This window comes from Myotis yumanensis, unplaced genomic scaffold, assembly GCF_028538775.1.
Source record: "Myotis yumanensis isolate MYYU_CA2020_CCGP unplaced genomic scaffold, mMyoYum1.0.hap1 SCAF_19, whole genome shotgun sequence".
In the NCBI taxonomy this organism is placed as follows: Eukaryota; Metazoa; Chordata; class Mammalia; order Chiroptera; family Vespertilionidae; genus Myotis; species Myotis yumanensis.
Window position 1 is genome coordinate 24,549,080 of NW_027223770.1, and position 27,758 is coordinate 24,576,837.

The 27,758-nt window shown below is 44.2% G+C and overlaps 1 protein-coding gene across 7 annotated transcripts; it reads left to right on the top strand.

Moving 5' to 3' along the window:
• The first annotated feature begins 33 nt into the window (after positions 1 to 33).
• On the top strand, positions 34 to 27,191 carry EWSR1 (EWS RNA binding protein 1). 7 transcript variants are annotated; one of them, XM_070399702.1, is made up of 18 exons: positions 75 to 133; positions 4,742 to 4,778; positions 4,911 to 4,962; positions 6,168 to 6,291; positions 6,700 to 6,717; positions 10,880 to 11,066; positions 13,707 to 13,874; positions 15,567 to 15,778; positions 16,686 to 16,866; positions 19,622 to 19,659; positions 20,172 to 20,204; positions 20,783 to 20,901; positions 24,067 to 24,196; positions 24,763 to 24,885; positions 25,488 to 25,650; positions 26,047 to 26,144; positions 26,414 to 26,666; positions 26,800 to 27,191. In XM_070399702.1, the coding sequence occupies exons 1-18, from the start codon at positions 121 to 123 to the stop codon at positions 26,837 to 26,839; spliced, it is 1,989 nt and encodes a 662-aa protein (XP_070255803.1). In that variant the 5' UTR covers positions 75 to 120; the 3' UTR covers positions 26,840 to 27,191. The 7 variants fall into 7 exon arrangements, with proteins under 7 accessions (XP_070255810.1, XP_070255803.1, XP_070255804.1 ...); XM_070399703.1 differs by having other exon boundaries at positions 19,625 to 19,659; XM_070399708.1 differs by lacking the exon at positions 75 to 133 and adding an exon at positions 3,257 to 3,350.
• The last annotated feature ends 567 nt before the right edge of the window (positions 27,192 to 27,758 follow it).

The following is a 27,758-nucleotide window of genomic DNA, read 5'->3' on the forward strand; positions in this document are numbered from 1 at the left end:
CCCGCGGCCGGGCCCGATGGTAGCGCCCGGGGTTGCGGGCTGCGCGCCTGCGCAGTGCGGCGCCTAGGGGGCCAGGGCGAGGGAGACGGACGTTGAGAGAACGAGGAGGAAGGAGAGAAAATGGCGTCCACGGGTGAGTGCGGGGGAAACGCGGCCGCGCCGGCGACGACCCGGGCGCCCAGGTCGGGGGCTGCTCGTCTCGGGGGGTGGTCGGGGCGGCTGAGTGGGGGTTCCGAGGAGGGGGTGAGGCCCCCGCCACTGTCCGACGAGCTGAAGGGCCCGCTTCGCCCTCCCCTCCCCCATCGGGCAGGCCGGTTCTGGAATCTTCCAGCGCCCCCGCCGCCGCGCGCGGGGGGCTCGCGGCGGCGGGGGCGCGCGGGGCCTCCGGTGGCCTCCATTGTGTGGCGGTCGGGGCCCCGCGCTCCGGGCCGCCCGCCACGTGGGCGGGGCCTGCGGCCTCTGGGGCCCCGCGTGGCGGTGGGGTCGGCCCGGCCCGGAGCGCGGGGCCCCGAAGCTGGAGTGGGGCTGGCCCGGCGGCGGCTCGACCAGCCGCGAGCGTGCAGTCCCCTCGCGCTCACCACCCCCCGCTTCCAGGGACCCGGGGGCGAGTCTGCCTCCCCCCGAAGCCCGAGGGGGAAGCGAAGACACAAGAAAGGCCGGCGGGTGCGGGAGCAGAGGGGCGCCGGCCTTCGGGCGAGGGCCCCGTCATCCTCACGGCCCGACCGGGCTTTACCGGGTGGCGCTCCCGCCTTCAAAGCCCCCTCCATGCTCCCGCCCCCCCAAAAAAAACACAAATTCCGCTTTTCCCACGGGCTCCTTCCTGCCCCGGAAAGCAATTGAGGAGCTTCCCGGGGCCATTTTCCAGCCGACGCCGAGGGGGAGCCGAGGTCTGACGAGACCCGCCCGGCTCGCGGGCTCCGCGGGGGGAAAGGTCCGCCTCCTCGACCCGCGGAGACAAAAGGCCCGGCCGGCGCGCGAGGGAGGCGCGGGGAGCCGCCGCCGCCCGCGTTTGTTGGCCCGAGGGAAGCCGGCGGGCTGGTTGGTGTTGTCGGGACGGGGGAGGGAGGGCGGCTCGGGGGCAGGGGCTCGCCTGTGGGTCCGGAGCGGCCCCCGGGGCCAGGCGTGTTTGAGGGGCGCGGCGGCGGGCAGGGCCTCGGGGGTGTCCTCAGGCGGCCTCGCTCCCGGCTTGCAAGGCCGCGCGCGCGGGAGAAGGAAGTGGAGAGAGAGGCAGGCAGGCAGGCAAACGGGAGACGCTCCGAGCTGTGATCTGAGAGAGGCCAGAACCCCACGACTTGAGGACGGGGCTCAGGGCCGGAGCAGGTAGATGGCGGCGGTGGGTGCCGGGGCGCGCGGTGCCCCCGGAGGAGATGGGGTGGCTGGGTCGGCCCGTCGTGGCGTCTCCTCCGTTTCCGTCTGCTGCTCCCCACCGTGTCCTAGTTGCATTCCCGTTGCGGGGTGTGGGCTCAGGCGTGGGGCCGGTGGGGAGGCCGCGGGGTAACTGGGGTGACCTTCGGCTCCCCGCCCTTCTAAGTGGGGAGTTAGCGCGCCCTGCGCGGAGCTTCGGGGCCCTGCCGACCTCGGGGCAGAGCGTTTTGGCGCCGCCACGCCGCCCCGTCCCGGTGCTCACGTGGGGCCGCAGACGGGCAGTGATCGCGGTCAGGCATCTCCAAGCCGCTGCCGTGGGGGATGTAACGTTAGGTGTTTTTTTGTTTTGTTTTTTGTTTGTCCTCATTTGTATGATATACTAGAAGAGGACTTAAAAGTACAGGATGTGCCCATTTTAACAGAGAAGTACAGTGCAAACTCCCAATTAGCTGCCAGTCAGACCAAGAAATTAGAACGTGGCCCACACTCGACAGGCCCGCTTGGATCACAGCCCCCTCCTCAGCCGTCCCTTTTTAGTGAAATCTTCAGCTGCCTGTTGGGGGTTTAAAACAACACATAACTGGTGGCCAGATACTCTGACCGGTGTTTGTGGGCTGCAGGTAGAGACGTTTTCGTAAAACAAAGTTGGCTGCCTCCCTTAGGTACCGACGCAGGGCTAGCGTTTGGTTTCGCGCTGAGCTGGGAACATGGGTTGTTCCGTATCAGCTTTGCCAGGTTTATGTTTTACATAACCGCTCTTGTAGGAAAGTCCTCTTGCAAACATGGGACTTAGATGTCAAAGATTTGGTGTCATTTCTCAAGCAGAAACCTCAACAGAGTGTAGGTTGAAATAGTCGATTTTTGTATGCTCCTCGGTGTGTTTACTTTGTGAAAACCACCGGGAAGTGATTTGCATTTGCTTTTTATTTGCCGCATTGAGAGCACAGCTTGTAGTGCTATTGAAAATGCCTTAAGGCAATGGTTCTCAACCTTGGCTGCACATTAGAATCACCTGGGAATCTTTTTAAAATCCTGATTTCTGGGCCTTATCCTCAGGAAATTCTGTTTCTTTGTTACTAATGTCGTGGCCCCACTCCATAACAAAGAAACAGAATTTCTGGAGGATGAGGCCCAGAAATCAGGATTTTAAAAAGATTCCCAGGTGATTCTACTGTGCAGCCAAGGTTGAGAACCACTGCCTTGGGTTTCTCCTTCAGCTGCCTCCAGGTTGGTTTCTCTTGAACAAAAAAACGGTTCATAGCCTTTGGGCAGTTGATTTGATAATGCTGATGATTGGGTTCTGAGTTGAGGCTGTAGGGAGGGAGGGAAGGAGGCGAAGTGTAGCAGTAGAAAGAGGAGCTGACTTAAAAGAGGTGGACTCACCAAAATGCGCTCGGGCGGGTGGACTTTGAGTGGAGGAGGGGTAGAAACCCCTCCAGGAAGAGCTGCAATGGCAACAACTGTTTGCTTTCATATGAGGGACTATCTTCTGAATGGAATAGGAAGGACCTTTTGTTCGGCTCTAATGGCAGTACTGTCTTGTAACATAGAATAAGATACGTATTTCTTGTGGAGAGCAAAGAATTGGGCAGAATTTTAAAAAATAACTAGTACTTTAGCCCTAGCTGGCTTGGCTCAGTGGATAGAGCCTTCGGACTGAAGGGTCCCAGGTTCCATTCCAGTTAAGGACACATGCCCAGGTTGGGGCATGCGAGAGGCAGCCGATCAATGATTCTCATCACTGATGTTCCCCCCTCTCTTTCCCTCTCCTTTCCTCTCTGAAATCAATAAAAAGATATTTAAATTTTTAAAAAGATAATAATTACTTTAGCTCTGGGTGATGTTGTATGATGGTTAGAGCGTCGGCCTGCGCACTTAAGGGTCTCGAGTTCAGTTCTGGTCAAGGGCACACACCTGGGTTGCAGTTTCATTCCCTGGCCCCAATTGTGCAGGAGGCAACAATCTCACGTGGAGCGCGCGCTCAGGTGAAGATTTAAAATAACTACTTTAAAAACATACATATGTTTAATTCCGTAGTACTGTGCAAACTTCTTAATCATTTCATTTTGTTTTCACTATTTGTAGATCTTACTGGACCAGAATTTTTAGTCCCTTTTTATATATTTCATATGCAGAGGAAGATTACAGGAAGTTTTAATTAGAAAAAAGAGAGGGGGGGGCAGAAAAATTGTGGCTTTTTTTTTAATTGAAAGAATTTTGAGTTTTAAAAAGATGACTTTACCTAAAACCAAATTCTTCCCCAAAAGATTAAATGCTTTCTCTGCAAAATACCAGGATACTACCTTAACTTTTTGGTGAGGTTTATAATGTTCTAGCTTTTGAGTTATTGTACAGTTTGTAGCTCTGATACAGTCAACAGCAAACCCTTTAAAACACTGAATTGAGATGACTGTTCTGTTTTCCACCAGTCCTGCTAGAGAATGCAGTTAAAGTTAGTCTAATTTGCTAAGTGAGGGAGCAATAGAAAGACTTTTTGAGGAGATGTATCTACTAATGTAATCAACCTGGTATTGAGCATTGTAATGGCGCTTGCCTCCTTTTTGTATGAAGATAAAACTTCTGGTCCTGTTGGTTTGTCTTGTTCTCTGCTAGTCTTAGGATGATGATCATGTATTTGAAACGACAGCCTGTGGTCAAGGGGGGGTTGTGGTCATGGGAACTGCCAAGTATCTCTGCCAAATCAGCTGATCTTGACCTCATTCGCTGGCACTGTGTTCAAACTTTGAGTTAAACTGGCTTAGACTTATTTTTGGGATTGGTATTAAGAAATAAGAGATACTCACCCCACCGGTATGGCTCAGTGGTTGAGCCTCAACCTATGAACCAACAGGTTACGGGTTTGAGTTCCCATCAGGGCACATGTCCTGGTTGCAGGCTCGATCCTCAGTAGGGGCTGTGCAGGAGGCAGCAATCAATGTTTCTATCTCTATCCCTCTCCCTTTCTCTCTCAAAAAAAAAATCAATAACATTTAAAAAGAAATAAGAGGTAATCATTCAGACCTCTGCTGGCCCATAGCTTCTCTCTAAACCAGTGGTCGGCAAACTGCGGCTCTCGAGACATATGCGGCTCTCGAGACATATGCGGCTCTTTGGCCCCTTGAGTGTGGCTCTTCCACAAAATACCACGTGCGGGCGCACACATACAGTGTGATTGATCGTGGCCCATGCTCAGAAGTTGGTATTTTGTGGAAGAGCCACACTCAAGGGGCCAAAGAGCCGCATGTGGCTCGCGAGCCGCAGTTTGCCGACCACTGTCAGTTAAAAGAGTTCATCTTCCTGCCACCTGAATTCCTGCCCCCTTTTTTCCCTTCTTGCCTTTGCTGACTTCACACTATTTTCTCCTTGTTTCCTCCAGATTACAGTACCTACAGCCAAGCTGCAGCCCAGCAGGGGTAAGTCAGTCTTTTACAACAGTATTTTGTGTGTAATTGATTAATGGAACAGAGCCTGCTATAGTTGTGGGGGGTTTAGTAATGGAATATGAATGTTCTATATTCAGTTTTTGCATTTAATTTCTCTTACAGCTACAGTGCTTACACCGCCCAGCCCACTCAAGGATATGCACAGACCACACAGGTAATCTTTAAGATAAATATGTATGTAGCTGCATCCCCAAATAAAATGTTTCTATCAACCATTCAAACAATAGCCAGCACAGTTCTTTTTCAAAAGTTAGGTAATAGAAAAGTGTAATGTGCTTGTAATAAAAATAACCAGGCATTTTAAACTTTCACAGTGGGAATGCCATTATATATGGATCCATCCCCAATCTGGGAGTTGCCAGCTCTCCATACCTTTCTAGTATCATTTCTCAAGTTAGGTGCCCTGCTCCATGCGTGGTCCTTCTATGTATTCACCTTCTACAGAGGAAGGTGATATGACATCTGGCAAATGAAAAAATGCAGGGCATAGATATTAAGGCATTTACCAGTGGTCAGATAGTAAGTGGAGGGTCAGCTTGTATCGCTACCTGTAAGGTTAAGGGTTCTTCAGTAAATGAGTCTGTGTTTAAAACCCTAGGCCAGCAGATTCTAGAAATTAGCTTCCAAGTGTTCTCAAGAGCACCTCAAATTCTGAAATGGTCTGGCTTAAAAATGGGTACTAAGAACATTCTAGAACAGGCAGAATGATGTGATATCTCTGGCAGATACTACGTAACTGGTCATTCAGATCTAGAATATGATCATGCAAATATCTGAAAGAACATCTCATTTCTTGCCAATTTTCTGTATTACTGATGTCCAAGTTCAAAAGACAGTGCTGTTGATGTGCTAACCTTAAGGAGACATGCAGTGTTCTAGTTCATTTTCTTGGCGGTGAAATCTTTGTCCTACTGAAAATCTGGTTTTCAAAATTATCTGTAGATTTGATTTTCATTTTCCTTTCTCTTTGTTCGTTTTGTCTTCCTAATATTTGTTTCCAGTTGCTAAAACTGGTACATTTAGTGCTGGTAATTATAGTACACCTGTTCCCTTATTGCTCATCCCTTGAGAGTGTCTTATTAATCTCCTGTACAGTTAACTGTGATTTTGCCTAATTATCTCAGGAACTTTTTTGTAGTTAAATTTACAAAAATAAGAGTGCATCAGATCAGGGAAAATTCACAGTAATGTGATCACTTGTCTTTTTTTTTTTTTTATCTTATTTGAAAACAATATTTTCAACTTCTAAATTTAAAAACTTAGAAGTAAATCGGGTGTGGGGTGTTTTTTTGTTGTTTTTTTCCCTAAAAATACAAGGTTTATATATCTGAAGTTTTTCCATCCATTTCCTTTGAGCAGGCATATGGGCAGCAAAGTTATGGAACCTATGGACAGCCCACTGATGTCAGCTATACCCAGGCTCAGACCACTGCTACCTATGGGCAGACAGCCTATGCGACTTCTTATGGACAGCCTCCCACAGGTAAAGCCTGCCTTGGACATACTTCTGGGTCACAGCAACTAGGTGTTTGCTAAGAAGCTTGTTACTTGTGCTCTTTGGTGTATATTCTGGTCCATATCTTGGCATCTGGCATTCTTAAGAGGAGTTATTTTTTTTCTCCTTTTCCCTTATATTCCTTGAGGGATCGCTGATAGAATGTGGGTGGAATAAATTCCAAGGGAAAAAAGAACTTTTCCTTTAGCTATTTTATACAGTATATTGAATAATCTCACAGCAAAATGGCAAATATATAAAAGATTGTGCTAATGCTAATTTTGGGTAAGAATGAGCCTTCTTAAACTGAGCTGCTAAAAATATCAAACTGGTTTTCACATCTGTTTACTTCATCTGATAGTGTACCCTCTACTTTTTGTTTTGTGCTTTCCACAGTAGAAGGGACCAGTACAGGTTTGACTATCCTGCTCATTCTTGCATGGGAAATGCTTTCCATCTTGTTTAACCCTGTAATGTTAACCCTATAGGTGTTTTCATTAGTTTAACCCTCAAACTTTCTAACATCATACACAGCAAGGTGCTAATGGACAACTGCTTCAGGTGCCATTTGCAGATCCATGCCTTTTTCTTTATGTGATTTTGGGGAAAGTTCTGCTTTTTTATTTTACATTTTTCTGTGTCAAGCCTTAATAATAGTTCACCTTCCCAAAGGTACTTCAGATGACTATTCCCCAGCTGACTTCCCCCCATGTTCCCTGAAGGACAGGTGCATGATTAGATTTCTTTAGAGGTGAAGGCTGCCACCCTGCATGTCAATTATGTTTGTCTGTTTGTTGGTTTCCAGTCCAGACACATTTTGTTTTCTATTTAAGTGATGATGAATTATTTTAATTCATAGTATGTCTTAAAAATATATATACACACACACATATATATGTACGTATGTGTGTGTATATATATATAGCATTCCACAAGCTAAAAAGTATTCCAAGAATTAGAATAGAATAAACTATCCTAATACTGGGGTTGAGAGTGGAGTAAATGAAAATTATACAGTACTTTTATGTTCAGTATTGTGTAATTGTTTTAGGATTCCCTACCTTCTCCCCACCTACTCCCATCTTTATTATTGCTACTACTATTATTAAAGAATACTTAATACAAAAATCTTACAGATGTAAAAACTTTTTTCCCAATCATCTGCAGTTCTCTAAGTTATATATAGTCTATCAGAGTCTTTAGTGGGGAGAAACCTGTTTGTAATTTATCTTATTGAGTGACAGTGTCCTGGATTTAATGGGAAGTACTCCCTAATCTAATACATATCTTGAGTAGGTTGGGGAATGTTTAAACTTTCTGTTGGATTTTTAGCAGAGAATTTTGAAATTGTGACATGAACTTCATGTATTCTAACTAACATTTTTTATTGAGTTATAATTGACATACAACAGTTTGGAGTGTACAGCATAATGATTTTTTACTTTTATATACTGTGTTGTGAAATGATCACAGTAAGTCTAGTTCATCTATCAGCGCTTGTTTATTTTTTTCTTGTGATGAGAACTTTTAAGGTATATGCTCTTAGCAACTTTTTAATACATATGCATTGTTCTGCTCCATTTTACATAAGGGACTTATGCATCCTCAAATCACAGGAATCTGAAACCAGTGCCCCACAGATACTGAGGGACAACTATATACAGTACAGCTGTATTTCATCGTGACTTGTTTATTTTATAACTGGGAGTTTTTGACCACCTTCAGCCAAACAAAGTATAAATTCAAAAGAACACTGCTTAGATCTAGCTTTTGGAATCCCTGGATCATTTTATAGGAACATGATAAAATCATTTCTAGGAAATGTAGTGGTCTTTCACAGAAACCAGTAGCTTTGATGAACAAGAGATTGCACTTAAAAATATAAGGAGCCCCATCAGTGTGGCTCAGTTGTTTGGTATAGACCTTTGAACCAGGAGGTCAGGGTTCAGTTCCTGTCAGGGCACATGCCCAGGTTGCAGGCTTGATCCCCAGTGTGGGGTGTGTAGGAGGCAGCCTATCGGTGATTCTCATCATTGGTGTTTCTGTTTTTGTGTCTGTCTGTCTGTCTGTCTGTCTCTCTCTCTCTCTCTCTCTCTCCCTCCCCCTCCCCCTCTCCCTCTCCCTCTCCCTCCCTCACTCCCTCCCTCTCCTCTCTGAAATCAATAAAAATATTTTTTTAACAAATAGATATAAGGAATGTTTATATAGACTTTATAGTTTATGGAGGACTGTCATATCTCCCCTAATCCTCCCATGAACCTCTGGCATAAAGGAACAAAATTTAAACCTGATGAGCAAACTGAAACTGAACCAGACTAAGTAGGTCCTTGATAGGTAGTAAGTGGGTTCAAGCACACTTAACCACTTTCCTCCTTAACCTCATACTGCCTTCCGTGTAAAAGTCATTGGATAATTACTGTAAGGAACATAGACAAGGGCATTTTTCTCTTCTAGAATTTTTAAAATTATTTCATGAAAAGGGATCCTATTTATAAATCTCAATTCATTGATTGGAATAGAAATTTTAAACGTTAATTTTTACTGGTAAAGCTAAACAAAAAATATATTTGTGTGATCTTTTTTGTTTTGTTTGTTTAATATATTTTTATTGATTTCAGAGAGGAAGGGAGAGAAAGAAACATCAATGATGAGAGAGAATCATTGATTGTCTGCTTCCTGCACACCCCCTACTGGGGATCAAGCCCAGAACCCGGGCACGTGCCCTTGATGGGGATCAAACCTGGGACCCTTCAGTCTGCAGGCTACCACTCTGTCCACTGAGCCAAACCAGCTAGGGCTGTGTGACCTTTTTTAATACCTTTTTCCTTAAAGTTGTCAGTGCATGTGTTGTCTTTTTTGCTGTTGGTCTTTTTTTTTATTATCATTTTGCTTTATTAATTTTTGCTCATTTTGCTTGGCTGCTTGTGTTGGTACTACAGATTAATTAAAAGATTATTAATTAACTCAGTGCCTTACTATAATCTTAGTACTACAAAGCTCTGTTTCTGCATAGTTTTATGACGTGAGTTATTTCCCTGATCAGTTTTGTTTTTGTTTTTAATCTTGTAAATCTTCTAGATGGCCTGTCGTGTAGGGGGAAAATCTGTGTAGGATTAATAGTGTAGGTGGAATTAGATTCCAGTTAAATTTAATTAAATGAGTGCTCTATGTGATTGACATTAGGACTCTGCACAAAACTGTTAATAAACGTTTAGATGAACAACATTCCAACTCAAAAAACTTACACTGTTTGAGGCTTCCTGCTTTGTTTGAGAACAAAATTACTATCTTTGTGTATAATTAATTTCAGAATTTACCAAAAAAAAAATGTTTGGGATGTAGAATATAGTTGTACCCTGTGAAGTTTAAGGTCCTAAATCTTAACTAAAATCACCAGTCTTGATTCATGACTTGTTAACACTGAAACTTTTTTTACTTTAATGAGATTTGGATTTTTCTTTGATGGGTATAAATGCTGATGGCTAGAAGTAACTTTTAAAAATATATTTTATTGATTTCAGAGAGGATGGGAGAGGGAGAGAGAGAAACATCAATGATGAGAAAGAACCATTGATTGGCTGCCTCCTACATGCCCCCAACGGGGGATCAAGCCTGCAACCTGGGCATGTGCCCTTGACCGGAATCGAACCCAGGACCCTTCCTTCCGCAGGCCGATGCTCTATCCATTGAGCCAAACCAGCTAGAGCTGGATATAACTTTTTATTGTATGGCTCACTTGTGCTCACTGACCAGGAGGAGGAATAGGAGGGAGGTGAGCCCAGCACCAGGAAAGGTTATAACACCTCTCCCAGGAAAGGGAGCTGCAGATTTGGGGGCTGGGAGGGGCGGTGTCAGACTTCCAGCCCAAGTTCCAGGTGAAAGGGCACGTGGATCCTGCCTGGTCCAGCAAAGACAGGAGCTAGACAGAGAACTGTGAGAGCAGGTCTTTGTGACACTTGGTTGGGAAATAGTAAGGGGGCTCTAGGGTCTACCTCCAATATAGATGAGGAAAAGGACCTTTTTGCTAGTGGTAGGTAAATAAGAGGAACAGACCCGTATGCTATTTCGATCTTAACGTGGTGATAAGCATTTTTTTAGTTACTTGTTACCTGAAACAAAATTAGCAGTTCTTAGAAGTGTTCACTCGTTAACATCTTCTACTAAAAATTAAGCACATTCTCTAGAATTTCCAGTGTCCTTAAATTAAACATGAACTGTTCATGATGGAGTGCTTGAGACTGAAAACAAGTAATTTCAAATTGTGGGTTTTAATGTTAAAACTAGTACCTGGATCCTTATTCGTAGCTATTTTAAGATGCTATGTCATTGCCTTTTATTTCCCTTTCTGGGACATTTTATTCCTGCTTGAGAGGTTTGGGGGGGGTACTTAAATTCAGAGAATTTAGGTTTTAAATATTGGTTTGTCGCTGCTACTCTTACTGAAGGGGAAATATTTAATGGAGTTAAATACGGGATGGCTGAAAGTAGGTGGTTTACAAATGGTTCTGATAATGAGTGGTTAGGTAGATAGATCTCTGAGGAGCCAGAAATCTGACGCTACTCTCGTTTGTTCCAGGTTATACTACTCCAGCTGCCCCCCAGGCCTACAGTCAGCCTGTCCAGGGGTATGGCACTGGTGCTTATGATACCACCACTGCTACGGTCACTACCACCCAGGCCTCCTATGCAGCTCAGTCTGCCTATGGCACGCAGCCTGCTTACCCGGCCTATGGGCAACAGCCGGCAACCACTGCACCTGCAAGGTAAGAACACATCCTCCTAACTCGACAGTGCACTGGCCTCAGGTATTCAGGGGAGAGCAACTACACACACTAGTGATTTAGTTTCTTTTTAATAGTTGCTCTCGCATACACTTAGGTGGGGGTTTTTGGTTTTTGTCAATTGTCACCCGAGGATATTCTTTTTCCCATTGATTTTTAGAGAGTGGAAAAGGGGGCGGGGGGGGGGGGGGCAACACACACATCGATTGTGTGCCTCCTGCATGCACCCCAACCAGGCTGGGAATTGAGCCTGCAATCAAAGCACATGCCCTAGACCAGAATCAAACCCGTGACCTTTCAGTCCAAGGACTGGAGCTCTAACCACTGAGAAAAATTGGTTAGGGCTATTTGTTTTTATTTGCTGATGTTTAGAGGGGGAGAGAGAAAAACATCGATTGGGTCTTCCACTAGTTTATGCATTTCATTAGTTGCTTTTTGTATGTGCCCTGACGGGGGATCAAACCTGCAATGTTGGCATATCGGGACGATGCTCTAACCATCTGAGCTACTACCTGGTCAGGGCACTCAGATGTTGGCTCTTATTCTTAGTCATTAAAGTAATGCACTAGAACACACTACACATTATTCTCCATTTAGAGAAATGGTACCATCCAGGGGCCAAAATAAGGATAGTCAGTGTAGCTTCAGAAGGGAGACCTTTTGGGGTAGGAGGAAGCTATTGTATTAACTTTTCTAAAACCAGGAGAAAATTGTGTGGTTTACCTCAGAACAACTAATGATATTTTTACCTTTGGTTTTATTGGCCCCGTAAATGAGTAACAGCTTTCTCTTTGGGTAAAACATGTAGATTGGGGGGGGGGGGGTCATCATATGGTTTAAGAAACAATCATGTGACTCAGTTGTCAGTAAAGGATATTTCCACATCTGGAAGTCAACTTAAGGAGTTGACATGATCTCTGTATTATGTAGTGGCTTGGTAACCCAAATATAACAGGCGAGTATAAATTCTTAACGGTATCCTGCTGGGGGGTGAATATTGGGGCAAAGTTCATACTTCATGACTGGTTAGCAGGTAAACATTATTAGTTGTTACTTAACAGAAGATATTATTTGCTTTAGGCAGTGCACTTAGGTGGTTTCTGCATACAATCTTGACAGAACATTGGATTCTGATTTGAAAGAAGTTTTTTTAGGAAATAAACGAGATCAACTTGTAGCCTAGTCGTTTTGTCTGCTGTAGAGTAAGAAATTAGGTCTGGCAAACACTCATGAAATTCCTCCTAAAATGCACAGTGAGTAATCAGAGCTACTTGGTAGTTTAAATCTGCTAAACAGCCTGTGCAGTAAGAGCTAAGTAAACTAGCTGGTTCGTATAGGGCCTTGTTTCAGTTGACCTAGGCATATCGGTGTCATCAAATGTTTAAGTCCCACTTGATGCTCCGTTGCAACAGGATATCCAAGCCATAGCTGGAGGGTTTTGTATATTAAATGGTTTTTTCTAAATCATCCTTTTTGGTTCCTTTTTTTTTTTTCTTAATTTTCAATCCGTACCATTTTGAAACAGCTGTCTGTCTTATGATCAGTGACAGCTATTCCCCTTTCCACTGGGAAAAAAGGGGGTTTGTGACCTATTTCAGCTCTTTGGAGAAAGAAATCAGTACTTCCCCAACCTCTCTGGTCTGCCTACTGATTCTTGGAGTTTTGCTTAAAATAGATTGAGCTTACTTTGCTACAGCCCTATTGCAAAATGTTAAAGCAAAGAGGTAATAGAAACCACTGTGGTTTTTTTCCTTAGAATTGGGATTGGTTTTCCTCACTTAACAAGGATATTTCCCAGGTCGTCTGAGCAGGAGGGGCTGGAGGGTATATACCTACCATGGTATTTCCATTATAGAAATTTTGAGGCAAGCTATGGCAGTCTGAGTTAAATGTTTTTTCAAGTCTGTTCTTAATGAATGAGAAACGTAAATCCACAAGTAGTACAGATCTATAAATGCCATGGACTTACATAAATGTTACTGTAACCTAAAACTTGAATTGTTAAAGTTTTCTTGTTTGCTTTCAACCATCCTTTTTGAGAAATAGCATTTTCTTTCCTAACAAATTACCTCCCCTCTCATATCACTTAAATTGACAACACAAAATATTGTAACTACCTTTTAATAGCTATTAACATGGAACAAAAGAAGCACTATGGCCCTAACTGGTTTGGCTCAGTGGATAGAGTATCAGCCTGCAGACCAAAGGGCCCAGGGTTCGATTTTGGTCAAGGATCCGTATCTCGGTTGCAAGCTTTTCCCCAGCCCAGCCCTGGTCAGGGCACATGTAGAAGACAACCAGTTGATGTGTTTCTCGATGTTTCTCTCTCTTTCCCTCTCTCTTCCACTCTCTAAAATCAAGAGGGCGAGGATATCCTCAGGTGAGGACGAAAAACAGAAGCAGGGTGATGTCTCTTCTATGGATGTGATTAATTCATCCCCTCCCTTAGTGTTCTCCAGCAAATACAATTGGACCGACACTGGGTTTGATGCAGTTCACTTTAAAATTGGATTTTCCAAACTCAGTCCTAATATTGCATATTGCTCATAGATTTGTAGAGTTCTTACCCAAGAGTTTTATGGTTGAGGGTGAAAAGTCTCACTTTTTTATTTCTTCTTTTAGACCACAGGATGGTAACAAACCCGCTGAGACCAGTCAACCTCAATCCAGCACGGGGGGTTACAACCAGCCCAGCCTGGGATATGGACAGAGTAACTACAGTTATCCCCAGGTACCTGGGAGCTACCCCATGCAGCCAGTCACGGCACCACCATCCTATCCTCCTACCAGGTCAGTCTCTTTGCTTCTGCTTCCTTGGGTGATCTGTGTTAATCTGATTCCCAGTGATAAGCCTGACCACATGTTGTTAACTTTAAAACCTCAGTCCTGGGTTCCCATAGCAGTGCCTGGCAGCCAGTAACACTTCTAAGCACAAACAATATTCTTACCACTCCAGGTCCTTTTCAATTTGCTCTCTTAGTTAATTCAGATGGCTGAGAAACAGAAATATTTGAAAGCAAGCAAAATGCAGGGCATTATATTTTTTAAAAAGAAACTTCACCTTAAGCATTTTGTATTTAACAATGCAGAGTTCCATTCATGCACTGGTCTTTTAATGGTTGAGCTGAGGCTCTTTATTTTTTATTAGTTTATTTGTTCTGCATTCTTTGTCCTAGGTTAACCACACCAGCATCTACAACATCCAGGTTTAGTTTCTTTAAAGTGTAGGAAGAACTGCAAGTTGTTGCACTCACATTTAAATTGAAGCAAGTTTTCAGACTTGCCTGAATTATGCGCTAAAGTGTTAACTTAGTTTTGCTGGAAGAAATAACCCTCCTTTTGCACTCATTTCATTGGTTTACACATTAAGAGCAGCAGGCATAAACAGGTTTAGGAGCCAGTACCGCTGACTGGTAAGTGTCTCTGTGCAGCTGGGAGTAGCAGTGGGCAGGCCTTCCAACAGTTCTCCCACAGGGCCCACCTGCACCTGCTAAGCTGCACTCGGTGAAGAGAGCTGTGTCCATACAGCTGTGGGGAGAGATGGTGATAGAGGCTTAGTTTAATTGTGCTTTAAAATTTGTTTTTGTTTTTCATTATAATGGTTCATATGGAGTTTAATACCAGTTCTTTAAAGCTTTATTTCTGTTTAAGAATGTATCTTTGGTTCGATTCCCTGCCATATCAAAAAGATGAATATCAATGTAACATTCATCTTTCATACAGTGCCTTGATTCTGAAGTTTCTTTATCCGTCTTTTCTTTATTAACACATTTCGTACCGCTCAGGAGTTTTCTCGTGTTTCGCGCGCCATCTGTTAAGGACCACTCACGAGTGTTCTCGTTTTTCACGCCCATGGAAAAAGGAGTGAATCTAGATACTTATGTAAATTTTGTTTGGTCCCTCTTCATAGAGGAAAATGTTTTACGCAGTACCATACGTTAAAAAAGTACTAGGAACTTTAATTGTTTAATTGTTTTTTGTAAATAAAAATGTTATAATTATTGAAGAACACCACCAAAAGTGCATTATGATGATTTAAATAACGTGCAGTTTGTCCCTGGCGTATGTCTTAGAGATTTCTATGCGGTACGCAATGTGTTAATGCCCAGGTTTCATAGATGATTGACCTGTCTGAAAGTTTGAAACTATATATAGCAATTTGAAATATGTTTTTTTAATACATTTTTATTGATAGTATTACAGAGATCCCACCCCCCACCCGGTCTTCACCACCCTATTGCCCTTTGGTTTATTACTTCTTGTTCCCCCAACCCCACATCAAGTGAAATGTGTTTTTATTGATTTTAGGGGGGAAGGGAGAGGGATAGAGCGGTAGAAACAAATTCAAATGGTTGATATGTAGAAATAACTGCATTTTTAAGGGTTTCTATATCACATGCTATGAATGTCTCTTGTATTTAGGGGGCTTGAAGGAATAAGCCTGTCCTTTCTAAAATGGTGTTTTTTCTTTCTTTCTTTCAGCTATTCCTCTACACAGCCGACTAGTTATGATCAGAGCAGTTACTCTCAGCAGAACACCTATGGGCAGCCGAGCAGCTATGGACAGCAGAGTAGCTATGGTCAACAAAGCAGCTATGGGCAGCAGCCGCCCACTAGTTACCCCCCCCAAACTGGATCCTACAGCCAGGCTCCAAGTCAATATAGCCAACAGAGCAGCAGCTACGGGCAGCAGAGTGAGTTGCTAAGAGAGAAAACCAAATAAGAGTGATTATGTTTGGAGTTTCTGAACGTGGGGAAATGGTCTTTATCATTGTTTGCTTTTTGACTCCAGGATGCATCTTTAGGGCATAGCATCCTGGCTCATAGCTTGGATGTCCCAATAAAGACTTCAGTGCTTTTCTTCACTTTAATTGTTACTAGTAGACCTTGCATAAAAAGAAGAGATTCGTAACTGGCCAGAGTACATGATTGGCACTGGCACCCTGGTCTCTCTGGGGAAGTTTATGCAGTGAGTGAAGTCAGCATTCCTATGGCCTGCCCATCCCAACTCAGTGCCAATGAGCAGGTAGTTACTGAAGACTGCAGTGTGGACAGTCAAGTAAACGCTATCTGTGTTTTTTGTTTACGTCCATAGGAGAAAAAAAAGTTCCTCACAGTTTTATATACGTAAAGAAGTCATCAAAAACTCAAACCACCTTCACAATTTAATCTACCCAGATTGTTGTGTATGTGGGGTGTTTTGTTTTTTTAATTAGGTTCCATTCATGGGCATGTGTTGTTATGACTATGAAATGAGCAGTGCTGCTTGATGGAGCCCAACCCTTAGCCATGTGCTAAAACCCTAAGAAACTGGCTCTATTTTTGGAGATATCTTATAATCCAGAACCCTGCAGACTTTTGGCTAGAGGGCTTTTTGTTTGGGAATGGTTTATTCTAGGCTAACTATAGAAGGTTTACTTCAGCTTTGACGAACCAGCACTTTTTGTTGAACTTAAAAGAACCTATGATTAGAAGTGTGTTATCGAGGATGGTGCCTTGGTTAGCGCTTGGCACTTGAGAATTCTGTGATTCCAGGAGAGAGGACAACAGGCAGTGGTATAAATGCTGGTCCATGGCTTACAGATGTGACTCTTTCCTCAGGTTCATTCCGACAGGACCACCCCAGTAGCATGGGTGTTTATGGGCAGGAGTCTGGAGGATTTTCCGGACCAGGAGAGAACCGGAGCATGAGTGGCCCTGATAACCGGGGCAGGGGAAGAGGGGGATTTGATCGTGGAGGCATGAGCAGAGGTGGGCGGGGAGGAGGACGCGGTGGAATGGGGTAAGAGCAAACCTTTTCTCCTTTTACCTAATTTTGTTTCATCCATAGGATTTTCAATGGAAAGAAGGGACTGAAAGACATAAGAAATTTATTTCTACATTTCCATGGACAATCTCTTGAGCCCAAGCCATCTTCTAAAACATGGAAATGTCATCTTTATGGCATATATTAAGTGGCAGTCTGCTTTTTCCCTGCCAGTCTACTGGGTTGGGTTGGGGAGAACAAAGAATGGTTTTGAAATTAGAGCTTTCAGTTCCCTTCATGGTTTCCAGAGGTCAAAAGCCTCTGTGGGTAATAGACTTGGGATGGAACACACACACCCTTCTAACAATCTAGGTTTTTAACTAATTGTCTCTGAATGGTTGTCTTGAAATACCTGGTGTATATACTGCTAAAAAGGAATGCAGCTGTTTTCCACAATGTTTGTCCCCAACTTCTGTTTGTACTCCGAACTGTTGAACATAATGCTGAAGATCTTGGTCCCCATAACCCCTTGAACTACAGCCTGAGGTGCACCTGGTACACAGAAAAATCCAATAGCTTTTTGCAGAGTAATGTATATAGTTAATTCTAGTGTTACTCCTTATTGGAGATCTTAAGTCTAAATCGGTTTGACCATTTTGATTGATGGCACAATCTGGTTTAGAAAACTTTGTTTAGATCAATAACGTAACCCTGCTACCTGTGCCTGCCCTCCCCCTCCCTTCTCCCATCTCCTCTTTCCTTTCTGGTATCTGTACTTTGATGAAGGTGAGGTATAATGTTGGTGGTTAACATAATCCAGAAGGCTTAGTTCTGTGTGTGTTCTGTCCCGATATAAACTAGTATAAAAGTTATGCAGAATGCTCTATTAAGTATAAATTGGGTTTGACGCCACTGTTGGCTCAAGGGAAAATTGAATAGGATTTCTTTTATAGAAGTGGGCTTCAAAATTAAATAGATTTAAAATTTTTATCTTTAATTTTTGTATTAGCAAATCTGTTAACTATTGAAAGGTACTGATATTCTGCATAACTTAAAAGTCTTTGGTGAAATCTTTATTGGAAAAAACAATCATTTTTACAACATGCAAAATTTTATGAATAATTTGGTATAAAGTAAAATCAATCCTCTGATTTGGAGAATGTCATTCCATTATAAAGGTTTCACTTCTTTATGGATGTTTTAAAATAGACATAGACACTTGAAATTACTATCATCACGTCTCCAATCACCTAAAAGTCTTAGTATGTTTCAATTGCAAAACCAATTTCAAATTTACTCATTTTAATACTTCAGAAGTAATAAATTCTAATTTTGCTAGACATTGCTGGGAGAGGGGCCCGCTCTTCCTGGATGAGAAGTCTCTCCTGGAGCCGTAGGAAAAAGTCATGGCTTTCCCCATAGGTTTTTCAACAGACTGGGCAGCAGTCCGTTGGACCCTTTGGGGACAGGACAGGGGCACCCCCCTCTTTTTTATTGTGGTGTGGTGATGGTTTTCAGTGTCTTCTGCAGGTAAGGCACTCAATGTTGTTAACGTGCCCTTTTTCATTGCCTCAGTATTTTGATATTTTCATTGGCTGTTAAACGTGGAAACTTTTTAACATGCTTTGTCGCATTTATATGCTACAGGTTACAAAGTGAGAGCCTTGTATACACTTCAATACTTAAAAAGTACCCGTACTCAGTACTCAGCCGGCAGCATAATGAAAAGTGGGACTAGACACGGTGTCCATATGGAGAGGAAAAATATACATAGAATATTTTTAACAAAATGTTTTCATTGTATAAATGGAATCCTTCTGTAACTTTGGTAACTGCATACTTGTTGTTTGGTAATGAACCAGAGGAGGTATAATAATACTCTAGAATTGTGTAACATTAAAGTGTAAACTTTTGTGTTTAAAGAGAGAGAACATTTTATGGTGTGTACTTTAAAAAAAAAAGGAGACAAAGCTGCATGCAACAGCTTGAAATTGTATATTCAGGTATTAAAGGTGCAATACTGGTTAGAGAAAACTCTGGGCCTCCCACTGAGGAGCTGCCTTTATTTAATTTAAAGAAGGAAAAAAGGCCCAATTCATAGTTTCTTCCCCTTTAAAGTATGTAAGGCAGTCACTTTATCCTGCCATGGTTGTTATTCTCAACGGATATGTCTGTAAAGTTGCACCCCCAGTCCATTTAGCCTTGGAATTGGTTGTAAATTTTCTTTTCACAGTGATTGTAAGTTCATTAGTGCCCTGAAATGTATGGCTTTATGCTGAAGATGGCTGGATGCGTCCTCTGGTGTGTGATGTAGTCATTCAGTGTAGTTGTCTCCTTGTTTATTCTACTGTGACTTGTTAGGAGCCCAGGGTCTCACTTGGTTCTGCCCTGGGAGAGGTTGAGGGTGCACCTTTATGAACATGGAAAGGTTCATTACCAGTTGTCCCAGCTTGCTACTCCTCTCTACACCAAGCTCTTTCTGTTTTTCAGCTGGTGGGGTGGGTGTTTGGGATCCATTTTCCCCCCTCATTTGCCAAGTATTGCACTATTAATACCAGCCCCCGAAATGAAAGGAACCAGCCACACTGGTGTGTACAATCAGACAAGCAAGGTTGTATATAAAGGAGATTTGAGCAAGCTGCCCTGAAGAAAGGCATAGTGACAAGATGAGAGAGATGCATTGTTTGGAGATGTTTAGCCAGTGCCCTTCTTCCCCACGAGCCCCCCCAAGGCTCAGAGCGGTACTGGCTTTTAAAGGGAAAGGCCTTCATTTCTTCGTTTATCCCCCCAGCAGCGCTGGAGAGCGAGGTGGCTTCAATAAGCCTGGTGGTAAGTTTTTGAGTATTACCATGGATAGTGTTTAAAAAAAAGTCAGTTTTTAGAAAACTATAATTTTTTATTAGTTTCATAAGCGGTTTAAAAATGATCTATACAAAAGAGACTAATGGGTACTGCCGGCATTGTCTTAGGGGTAATAAGGTTAACCTATGGTTACAAAACAAAGGGTAACTTGAAGTATTGATCAACTGCTTCTGTAATATGGGGGAGAATACATTTTTTAAATTTGGTTTATTTGGAGGAAAAATTTTGACTTAAATTTAACACTAATTTGGCACATAAGCATTGAGAGTGTATTTGGTTAATGGTTTAAAAGAAAAAACCCTAGAAACCTTTCACAAATGTTAAAGGGGCACTGCTCCATTTTAGCGGTGCGGGTCATTTTGAATTTAATGAAGCCCCATCAAATGGTGGTATAGTAGATAGTTATGTGTGTTTGTAAGGTTTTGTAGCTTGCAAGGCATGCACTAATAATATTTTATATGATCTTTCCTGGTTGGCAGGACCCATGGATGAAGGACCGGATCTTGATCTAGGTAATTTTGAATTTTTATCTTTTACACTTTCACGCTGTGCTTTATACACGAATAGCACACAAGTGAGTATGTGGTAGAGTTTAGCAGCCTCATCATGAATGTGATATTCTTGGTGTCAAGGGCAGTTTGGGGCTTCCTTTATGAAAAGCACCTACTCACCCTATCCCGTTTGGCTTATTTGGTAGAACATCGGGCCGCAGACTGCAGGGTCCTGGGTTCGATTCCAGTTAAGGGCACCTACTTTGGTTGCCAGCTTAATCCCCGGCCCTGGTCGGGATGTGTGCGTGATGCAACAATTCAGTGTGTGTCTCTCACATCGACGTTTCTCTCTGACTCTCCCCCTCTCTCTAAAATCAATGGCAAAATATCCTCGGGTGAGGATTAACCCCTCCAAAAAAAGTATCTACTCGTAATAGCCTTAAACAAAATAAACCAGAAGTTTCATGGCTTTCTTATTAGTCTGGTTAGTAGTTCTCCTAGTTTTGTGATGAATACTAGCAGACAATAGGGACCAGTTGGTTAATAAGCCCCTATACATACATGACAGTAACTCCCTTCTGTCGTCTTTATTCTGGAAGGCCCACCTGTTGATCCAGATGAAGACTCTGACAATAGTGCCATTTATGTGCAAGGTTTAAATGACAATGTGACTCTAGATGACCTGGCGGACTTCTTCAAGCAGTGTGGAGTTGTTAAGGTGAGTGAGAGCGTAACCATGCAATCTGGCAGGTGTTCCAACCACAGCACATTTTAAAGAGACTCAGTTGCTGTTAAGAGTAGTTTCTGAAGTTGACTGATTTTTCTTTCTGGATGTATTGTGGTTTGTTCTTTAACATACTAAAAAATCAATTGTTTAATTGAGTATTTTTTCAAAAAAATAGTTTTAACTTTGAGAGGGAGAGAAACACTGGTTTGAGAACGCAGCATCGATCGGCTGCCTCCTGCACGCCCCATACTGGTGATCGAACCAGCAACCCTTTGGTGTACGGGACGACATCCAACCAACAGAGCCACACTGGCCAGGACAAAAACCTTATTTTAAAAAGTGCTAAACATGGTTTTAAGCATACTTGATAACTTGGCCATAAGACAGTACCATTGTGGGAATATATGAGGGTCAACCAGAAAAAAGCCATTGGAGTTTACATATAGCAGGGAACATAGTCAAAAAGGAATATAGTATGTTAAATGATAGAGGAAAATTATTTCCTCTAAATTATAGAGGAAAACAATACAGCAAGGAGGGCAGGCATAAAAGAAAAGAAACGCATCCATACAGCTCGGAGTGGAGAAGGTATTTCAGAATAATGGGAATAACAAGTCGGGTCTGGGGCAGGAGCTTCCCTGGCAAACTCGAGGGAGCTGCTGTGACTAGAAAGTTTTGATTTGAGTTACTGGAATGGTGGGTTGTTAGATGGGGAAGACTAAGCAATGGATTTTGAGACAGGAACGTAGGGGTCCCTAGAACAAAAGCTCAAGGTTTGGGAATCTTGTATTTCATTTATTAAGTACATTCTCTCAAAAACAGTTGGGTTGATTCTGGGCTTTTACTATATATAAGCCATGCTGCAGTGAGCATTCTTGTACACAGCCCTTAGTGCGCGGTACGCTAGTTTCTCTAGTGTGTGTACAATCATTCTTGTTATTCACAGTGGTTCTAAAAGTCACTACAAACACTTGAGTTAATGAAGGCATATCTCAGGTAGGTTATAACCCTAAAAACAGTTCATCTGGTAGTTCTTTATTTTACAAAGAGAAAAGGAAGTTCCATCGTGGTGACTGCCTTAATTGGTATTCAGATTTTCCCAGCTCACCTCAGCATTGGATCTCCCTGCGCTGCCTGCCCCTCCCCTACAGTGTCCATCCTTGGGTCATCTATAGAGAGAATGGGAATGAGAGGGTAGAGTGTTGTCTTGTGTGACCTCAGCTGAGTGAGCATGTGCATCAGGCAACTTAAAAATTTTGCCACTCCGCCCTGACCGGTTTGGCTCAGTGGATAGAGCATCAGCCTGCAGACCAAATGGTCCCAGGTTCGATTCCAGTCAAGGGCATGTACCTTGGTTGCAGGTACATCCCCAGTGGGGGGTGTACAGGAGGCAGCTGATCAATGTTTCTCTCTCATCGATGTTTCTAGCTCTCTATCCCTCTCCCTCTCTGTAAAAAATCAAATATATTTTTTTAAAAATATTTGCCTTTCTGCATGTGTACACATAACCACAAAAGTGCCACTAGTATTGATTTTGGAGTTTATAAATTTTTATTTTTGAGAGTAGGCAAATTTGTATATATTTAATCCATGAAGGATGAGGATCAGCTGTACCCAGGCATAAAATTGCTTAAGGTATGTACATGTTTAACTTCACAAGTTAATGGTATGGCCGACCACTTAGACTCCCAACAGTATTACTGATTCACATTCTCACCACTACTGGGAATCATGTCTTTCAAGTTGCTAATTTTTCGATTTGCTTTTTCCCTGTACGCCATCTTCTGGGAAATGTGTTTGTGTCTTATTTTTCATTGGGTTGTAGACTTATATTATAGTTCTTTATATTGTCTGAATGCTGAATAGAAAGTTCCACCCCTACCTGGATCTATTTTTTGATTGTCTTGTGTACTTTTTGTTAATTTGTGTGATCCTGTGTTAATAGCAGATAATTACTATGTCGTTGTGCTAAATCTTAGCTAGTAAGACAAATTATTCTGCTTTGCTCTTTTTCTTCAGGAATGTTTTGCTATACTCCTTGCCTCTTTTGTATACATTTTGGAATCCATTTATAAAGCTCCTTAAAACACCAAATTGGGTGTTTACTGAATCTATAAGACAGCTTGAGAAATGATATTTTTATAATACTGAATCATCTTTTTTTCTCATGAGCATTGTATGTCTCCATTTATGTCTTATAATGGAGATTATAAAAGTATATGTCCCTTATTAAAGCATAGGTATCAGTTACAACATGTATATAAGCATTGTACCTTTTATATATTTTTTTTTAATTGATTTTAGAGAGGAGAGAGAGAGAGAGAGAAACATCAGTGATGAGTGAGAATCATTGATCGGCTGCCTCCTGCATGCCCCACAATGGGGATCAAGCCCGCAACCCTGGACATGTGCCCTGACCAGAAATCGAACCATGACCTCCTGTTTCATACATCAACACTCAACCACTGGGCCACGCCAGCCAGGTGCACCTTTTCTTTTCTTTTTTTTTTTTAAGCCCTATAATCAGACTTTCAAGCATCTCTAGGTATAAAAACAAATGTATAGATTGGACTTGGATCACGCTCACATTTAATACAAAACACACACATGAAGCCATATTCTTGAACGATGTGGCTCCTGAACTTAAGCCAACTGCATCTGTTCTGGCTCTGGAGGAAAAACCAGCTGTGTTGTACTTAATTAAGAACACACAGCCCTATCTACTGTACTTAATGATTTGAAGGCTGCTTTTTAACTCTGCAAGTCCTTTCTTAGGTGGTCCAGCATGGATTCCATCACTGGGTGCCTATAGTGTGGGCACAGACAGAGTGGAGTAGGTACAAGGACCAGGAGAAGGCGGCTAGGGAAGGAGTGGGACCCAGGCTGTTCACAGACACACTTGGGATTTTGAGCCTATTTTGGTTCTTAGGATAAAACACATCTGGGGGAGGGGGGAATAATTTTATATATTTGTTGTAGCAATTTAAGAAATAAGTCACCCATAATTCCACCACTCAGATAAATTAACATCTTACTGAACATGAGTTTGTGAAAGATTGTTGCCTTTGACAGGGACTTCTCTGAATTTCATGTGAACTTTTTCCTCAAAAAACAAGTATATTATGATCACAGTCCCCTGTGCTGTTTGCTGCCTAGATGAACAAGAGAACGGGCCAGCCCATGATCCACATCTACTTGGACAAGGAAACAGGGAAGCCCAAAGGCGATGCTACAGTGTCCTATGAAGACCCACCAACGGCCAAGGCGGCCGTGGACTGGTTTGATGGTAGGACCCTTGGCGTCAACCAGGGTGTGCTCGCTGCATCTAACTGCCTGCTGCAGGGCCGCCTGTGTCAGCTCGCAGGGAGAGAGGGCTTTGCTAGTAGATTGAATTCTGACTGTTAGGACATCATTCTCTGACGTGGTTATCTAAACACAGACATCAGGAGGTACAGAAAACCCAGACATGTTAGCACTGTACTTTTTAATTTATCTATGGCCTTGACATTGATGCTGAGATTTTACTTCAGGCAAAATCAACCCGAACGTGTCAGAGGACAGGTCCTGGCCCTCCTCTCTTGGCACTTCCTGTTCTTCCTGTCCCTACTTCCCACCCTGCGCTGGACAAGGGTGCCACCCCCACCCCCAGCTTACTTTTCCTCGAGGTTTTAAGTATGTCTAAAGGCTTTTTTCTGGTCCTTCCAATAAGGCTCTTAGATTCTGGGCAGGGCCCACTGGTGCAGCAGGGTGAGGGGGTAGGTGAAAAGGGGTGGTCTCCCTTGCCTAGTCCTTCAAGGAAGGAAGGAAGAGTTGAAGGTTGGGAGTCATTGCTGTTGTGTTGTCTCGTTCTAGGGAAAGATTTCCAAGGAAGCAAGCTGAAAGTGTCCCTTGCTCGGAAGAAGCCGCCAATGAACAGCATGCGGGGGGGCATGCCACCTCGAGAGGGCAGGGGAATGCCACCGCCACTCCGAGGAGGTAGGCACCGACCTGCTCGGACCTAGTCCGCGGCTGCGTTGAAAGTTCTTAAGACACTTATCTTGGAGAGATTTGGTTTCTAGAGTGGACAAGCTAATTAGAAATATAAAAAGGGGACGTAATATTAGACTACGGGATGCTGGCAGTGAACGTTTCTGGGAGTGTCGTGGCCGGTGTGGCTCACCGCAGCACAGTCCTGTGTCCTTCCAAGGTCTCGGGTTTGATCCCAGTTGGGGCATGTGTGAGAGGCAACTGATCGATGTGTCTCACATCAGTGCTTCTCTTTTAAAAAAAAAGTTTATGGGAGTAAAAGGAAGCGAAGAACATAACCTTGGTTAGTCAGAGAGGCTGGAACACTCTGCCTGGGTGTCAACCCTGGAGCTGTTGCATTTATGCCGCTTTGGTCTCGTCATCTGTATGAAAACACCTGCCCTCCTACAGCTGCTCTGGGAGCTGACTGTGGCTTCCCAGCCACACGGCTCATACCTGTGCTGTTCAGGACCTTGGGCTTGTGGGAAAGGGGCCAGATGGGGCCATGACGACGGTGGCCATTTCCCTGAAGCAAACCTGGTGCTGTAAAGGGTGGTGGTTCTTTATTTCAGGTCCGGGAGGCCCAGGAGGCCCCGGAGGACCCATGGGTCGCATGGGAGGCCGAGGAGGAGACAGAGGAGGCTTTCCCCCAAGAGGGCCCCGGGGCTCCCGAGGAAACCCATCCGGAGGAGGAAACGTCCAGCACCGAGCTGGAGACTGGCAGTGCCCCAATCCGTATGTACTTCTCTTGGCACATTGATAGCCTGCTAGTGACGTCACTCCACATCTTGCCCTATTCCCATTCTGAAGAGAAGTAGGATGATGACTGACTGCTATTGGGGGGAGCGGGGGCTAATCAGTCACTTACCAGCTGCTTCAGAACCTCCTAAAGGTCACAGTTCCGCTGAACTCTCAAGTCACAGGTATGAGGTCGTACAGACGTATTGCTGGATCAGGCGCGTCCTATGGTGTGTTGCTGCCTGAGGCTCTAGTTCTGAAGCCATTTTCTGTGGAGTTTGACCCAGGACCTATTGGTGGTGGTGGAGAGTGTGCTTGCTGACAGGTTGTCTTTGCTTGTTCAACTTCCTTAGCTCAAATAACTGATGCTTCCTATTGTACAATTTTATGCAGGGGGTGTGGAAACCAGAATTTCGCCTGGAGAACAGAATGCAACCAGTGTAAGGCCCCGAAGCCTGAAGGCTTCCTCCCGCCACCCTTCCCACCCCCGGGTAGGTACAGGTTTGGGGAGCATCCCTCAGCTTCTTGGTACTAACCCTCTTACTACCTTGGTGGGCTTGGTCACCTACAGCTGTCCACTGCTCAGAACCAGGTCAGTGGTTGCAGTAAGTGCATCTGGGCCCTTAAGTGCCATCATCACTGCTAAATGGTGGCCAACCCAGATGTCCCGACCAAGTGAGGGCTCTGCTCCGGGAGAAGCGCAGAGCTTTTGCGTCCACCCGTCTGTCTTGCTACTGATCTGTCCTTTCTCTTACCTCAGGCGGTGACCGTGGCAGAGGTGGCCCTGGTGGCATGCGGGGAGGAAGAGGTGGCCTCATGGACCGCGGTGGTCCTGGTGGCATGTTCAGAGGTGGCCGTGGTGGAGACAGAGGTGGCTTCCGTGGCGGCCGGGGCATGGACCGCGGTGGCTTCGGTGGAGGAAGACGAGGTGGCCCTGGGGGTCCTCCTGGACCTTTGATGGAGCAGATGGGAGGAAGAAGAGGCGGGCGTGGAGGACCTGGAAAGATGGATAAGTATGTGATGGTGGAACCGGCTCTGTCCGCAGGCAGGAAGCTCCCCCAGGACTCGGGTCTGTGGAAGGGCTTCCTTTCCTTTCCCCGTTTTAACCCGCGCCCCTCCTTCCCCCCTTTTCTTTCCCCCTCATAGAGGTGAACACCGTCAGGAACGCAGAGACCGGCCCTACTAGATGCAGAGACCCCGCAAGCTGCGTTGACTACCAGATTTATTTTTTAAACCAGAAAATGTTTTAAATTTATAATTCCATATTTATAATGTTGGCCACAACATTATGATTATTCCTTGTCTGTACTTTAGTATTTTTCACCATTTGTGAAGAAACATTAAAACAAGTTCAATGGTAGCGTGCCGAGTTTTTTTTTCCTCCTTTTAAAGATGGTTGTTTAACTAAGACTAATGGGAACCCCTTGTGAGCATGCTCAGTATCATTGTGGGGAACCAAGAGGGCCTCTAACTGTAACAATGTTCATGGTTGTGATTTTTTTTTTTTAAATAAAATTCCAAATGTTTATAAACAGTCATCCTTCTCAGCCTCTGTTCCGCAGTTGCTGCCTGTCTGCTTGGGGTCGGCCCCTGTCCCCCGGGAGTGGGGTGCCTCCAGACAACGGGCATCTAAGGGTCGTGTGAGGGGAAAATCTGAAATGGTCCTGACGTGAAAACAAGCCGAGGCAGCAGCGTTGGTCATGGTGCTGCCAGGCAGGAAGGGGGTTGGCCTGTCACGTTGACCCTGGGCCATCTCTGAAGGGGATGTCACAGCCCAGGTCTGTAGTGCAGTGAGGGCCGCGGGGGGAGGACCTGTCACTGGCTTGAAGCCCCTTCGTGTCACGGGGACCTCAGTGCCACTCGCAGGCAGCGGCGTCGCTGAGGGGGCAGCGAGCCGGGCTCTGCACCTGCAGGAAGCGCTGCCTGGGAGAAGCCCGAGAAGGGGAGTCATTCTTCCTTCTCAGTGACATGTGCTTCCTTAATGCTCCAGGGTGAAGAGTTTTAAAATATGGTCAACAGCCTGATACTAAAACAGGCCACCTTTAAGATTTAGTCCCTGGTCGCCTGGTGCAGGGTCAAATGTCAAGGTTTTTTCCAATGGGCAT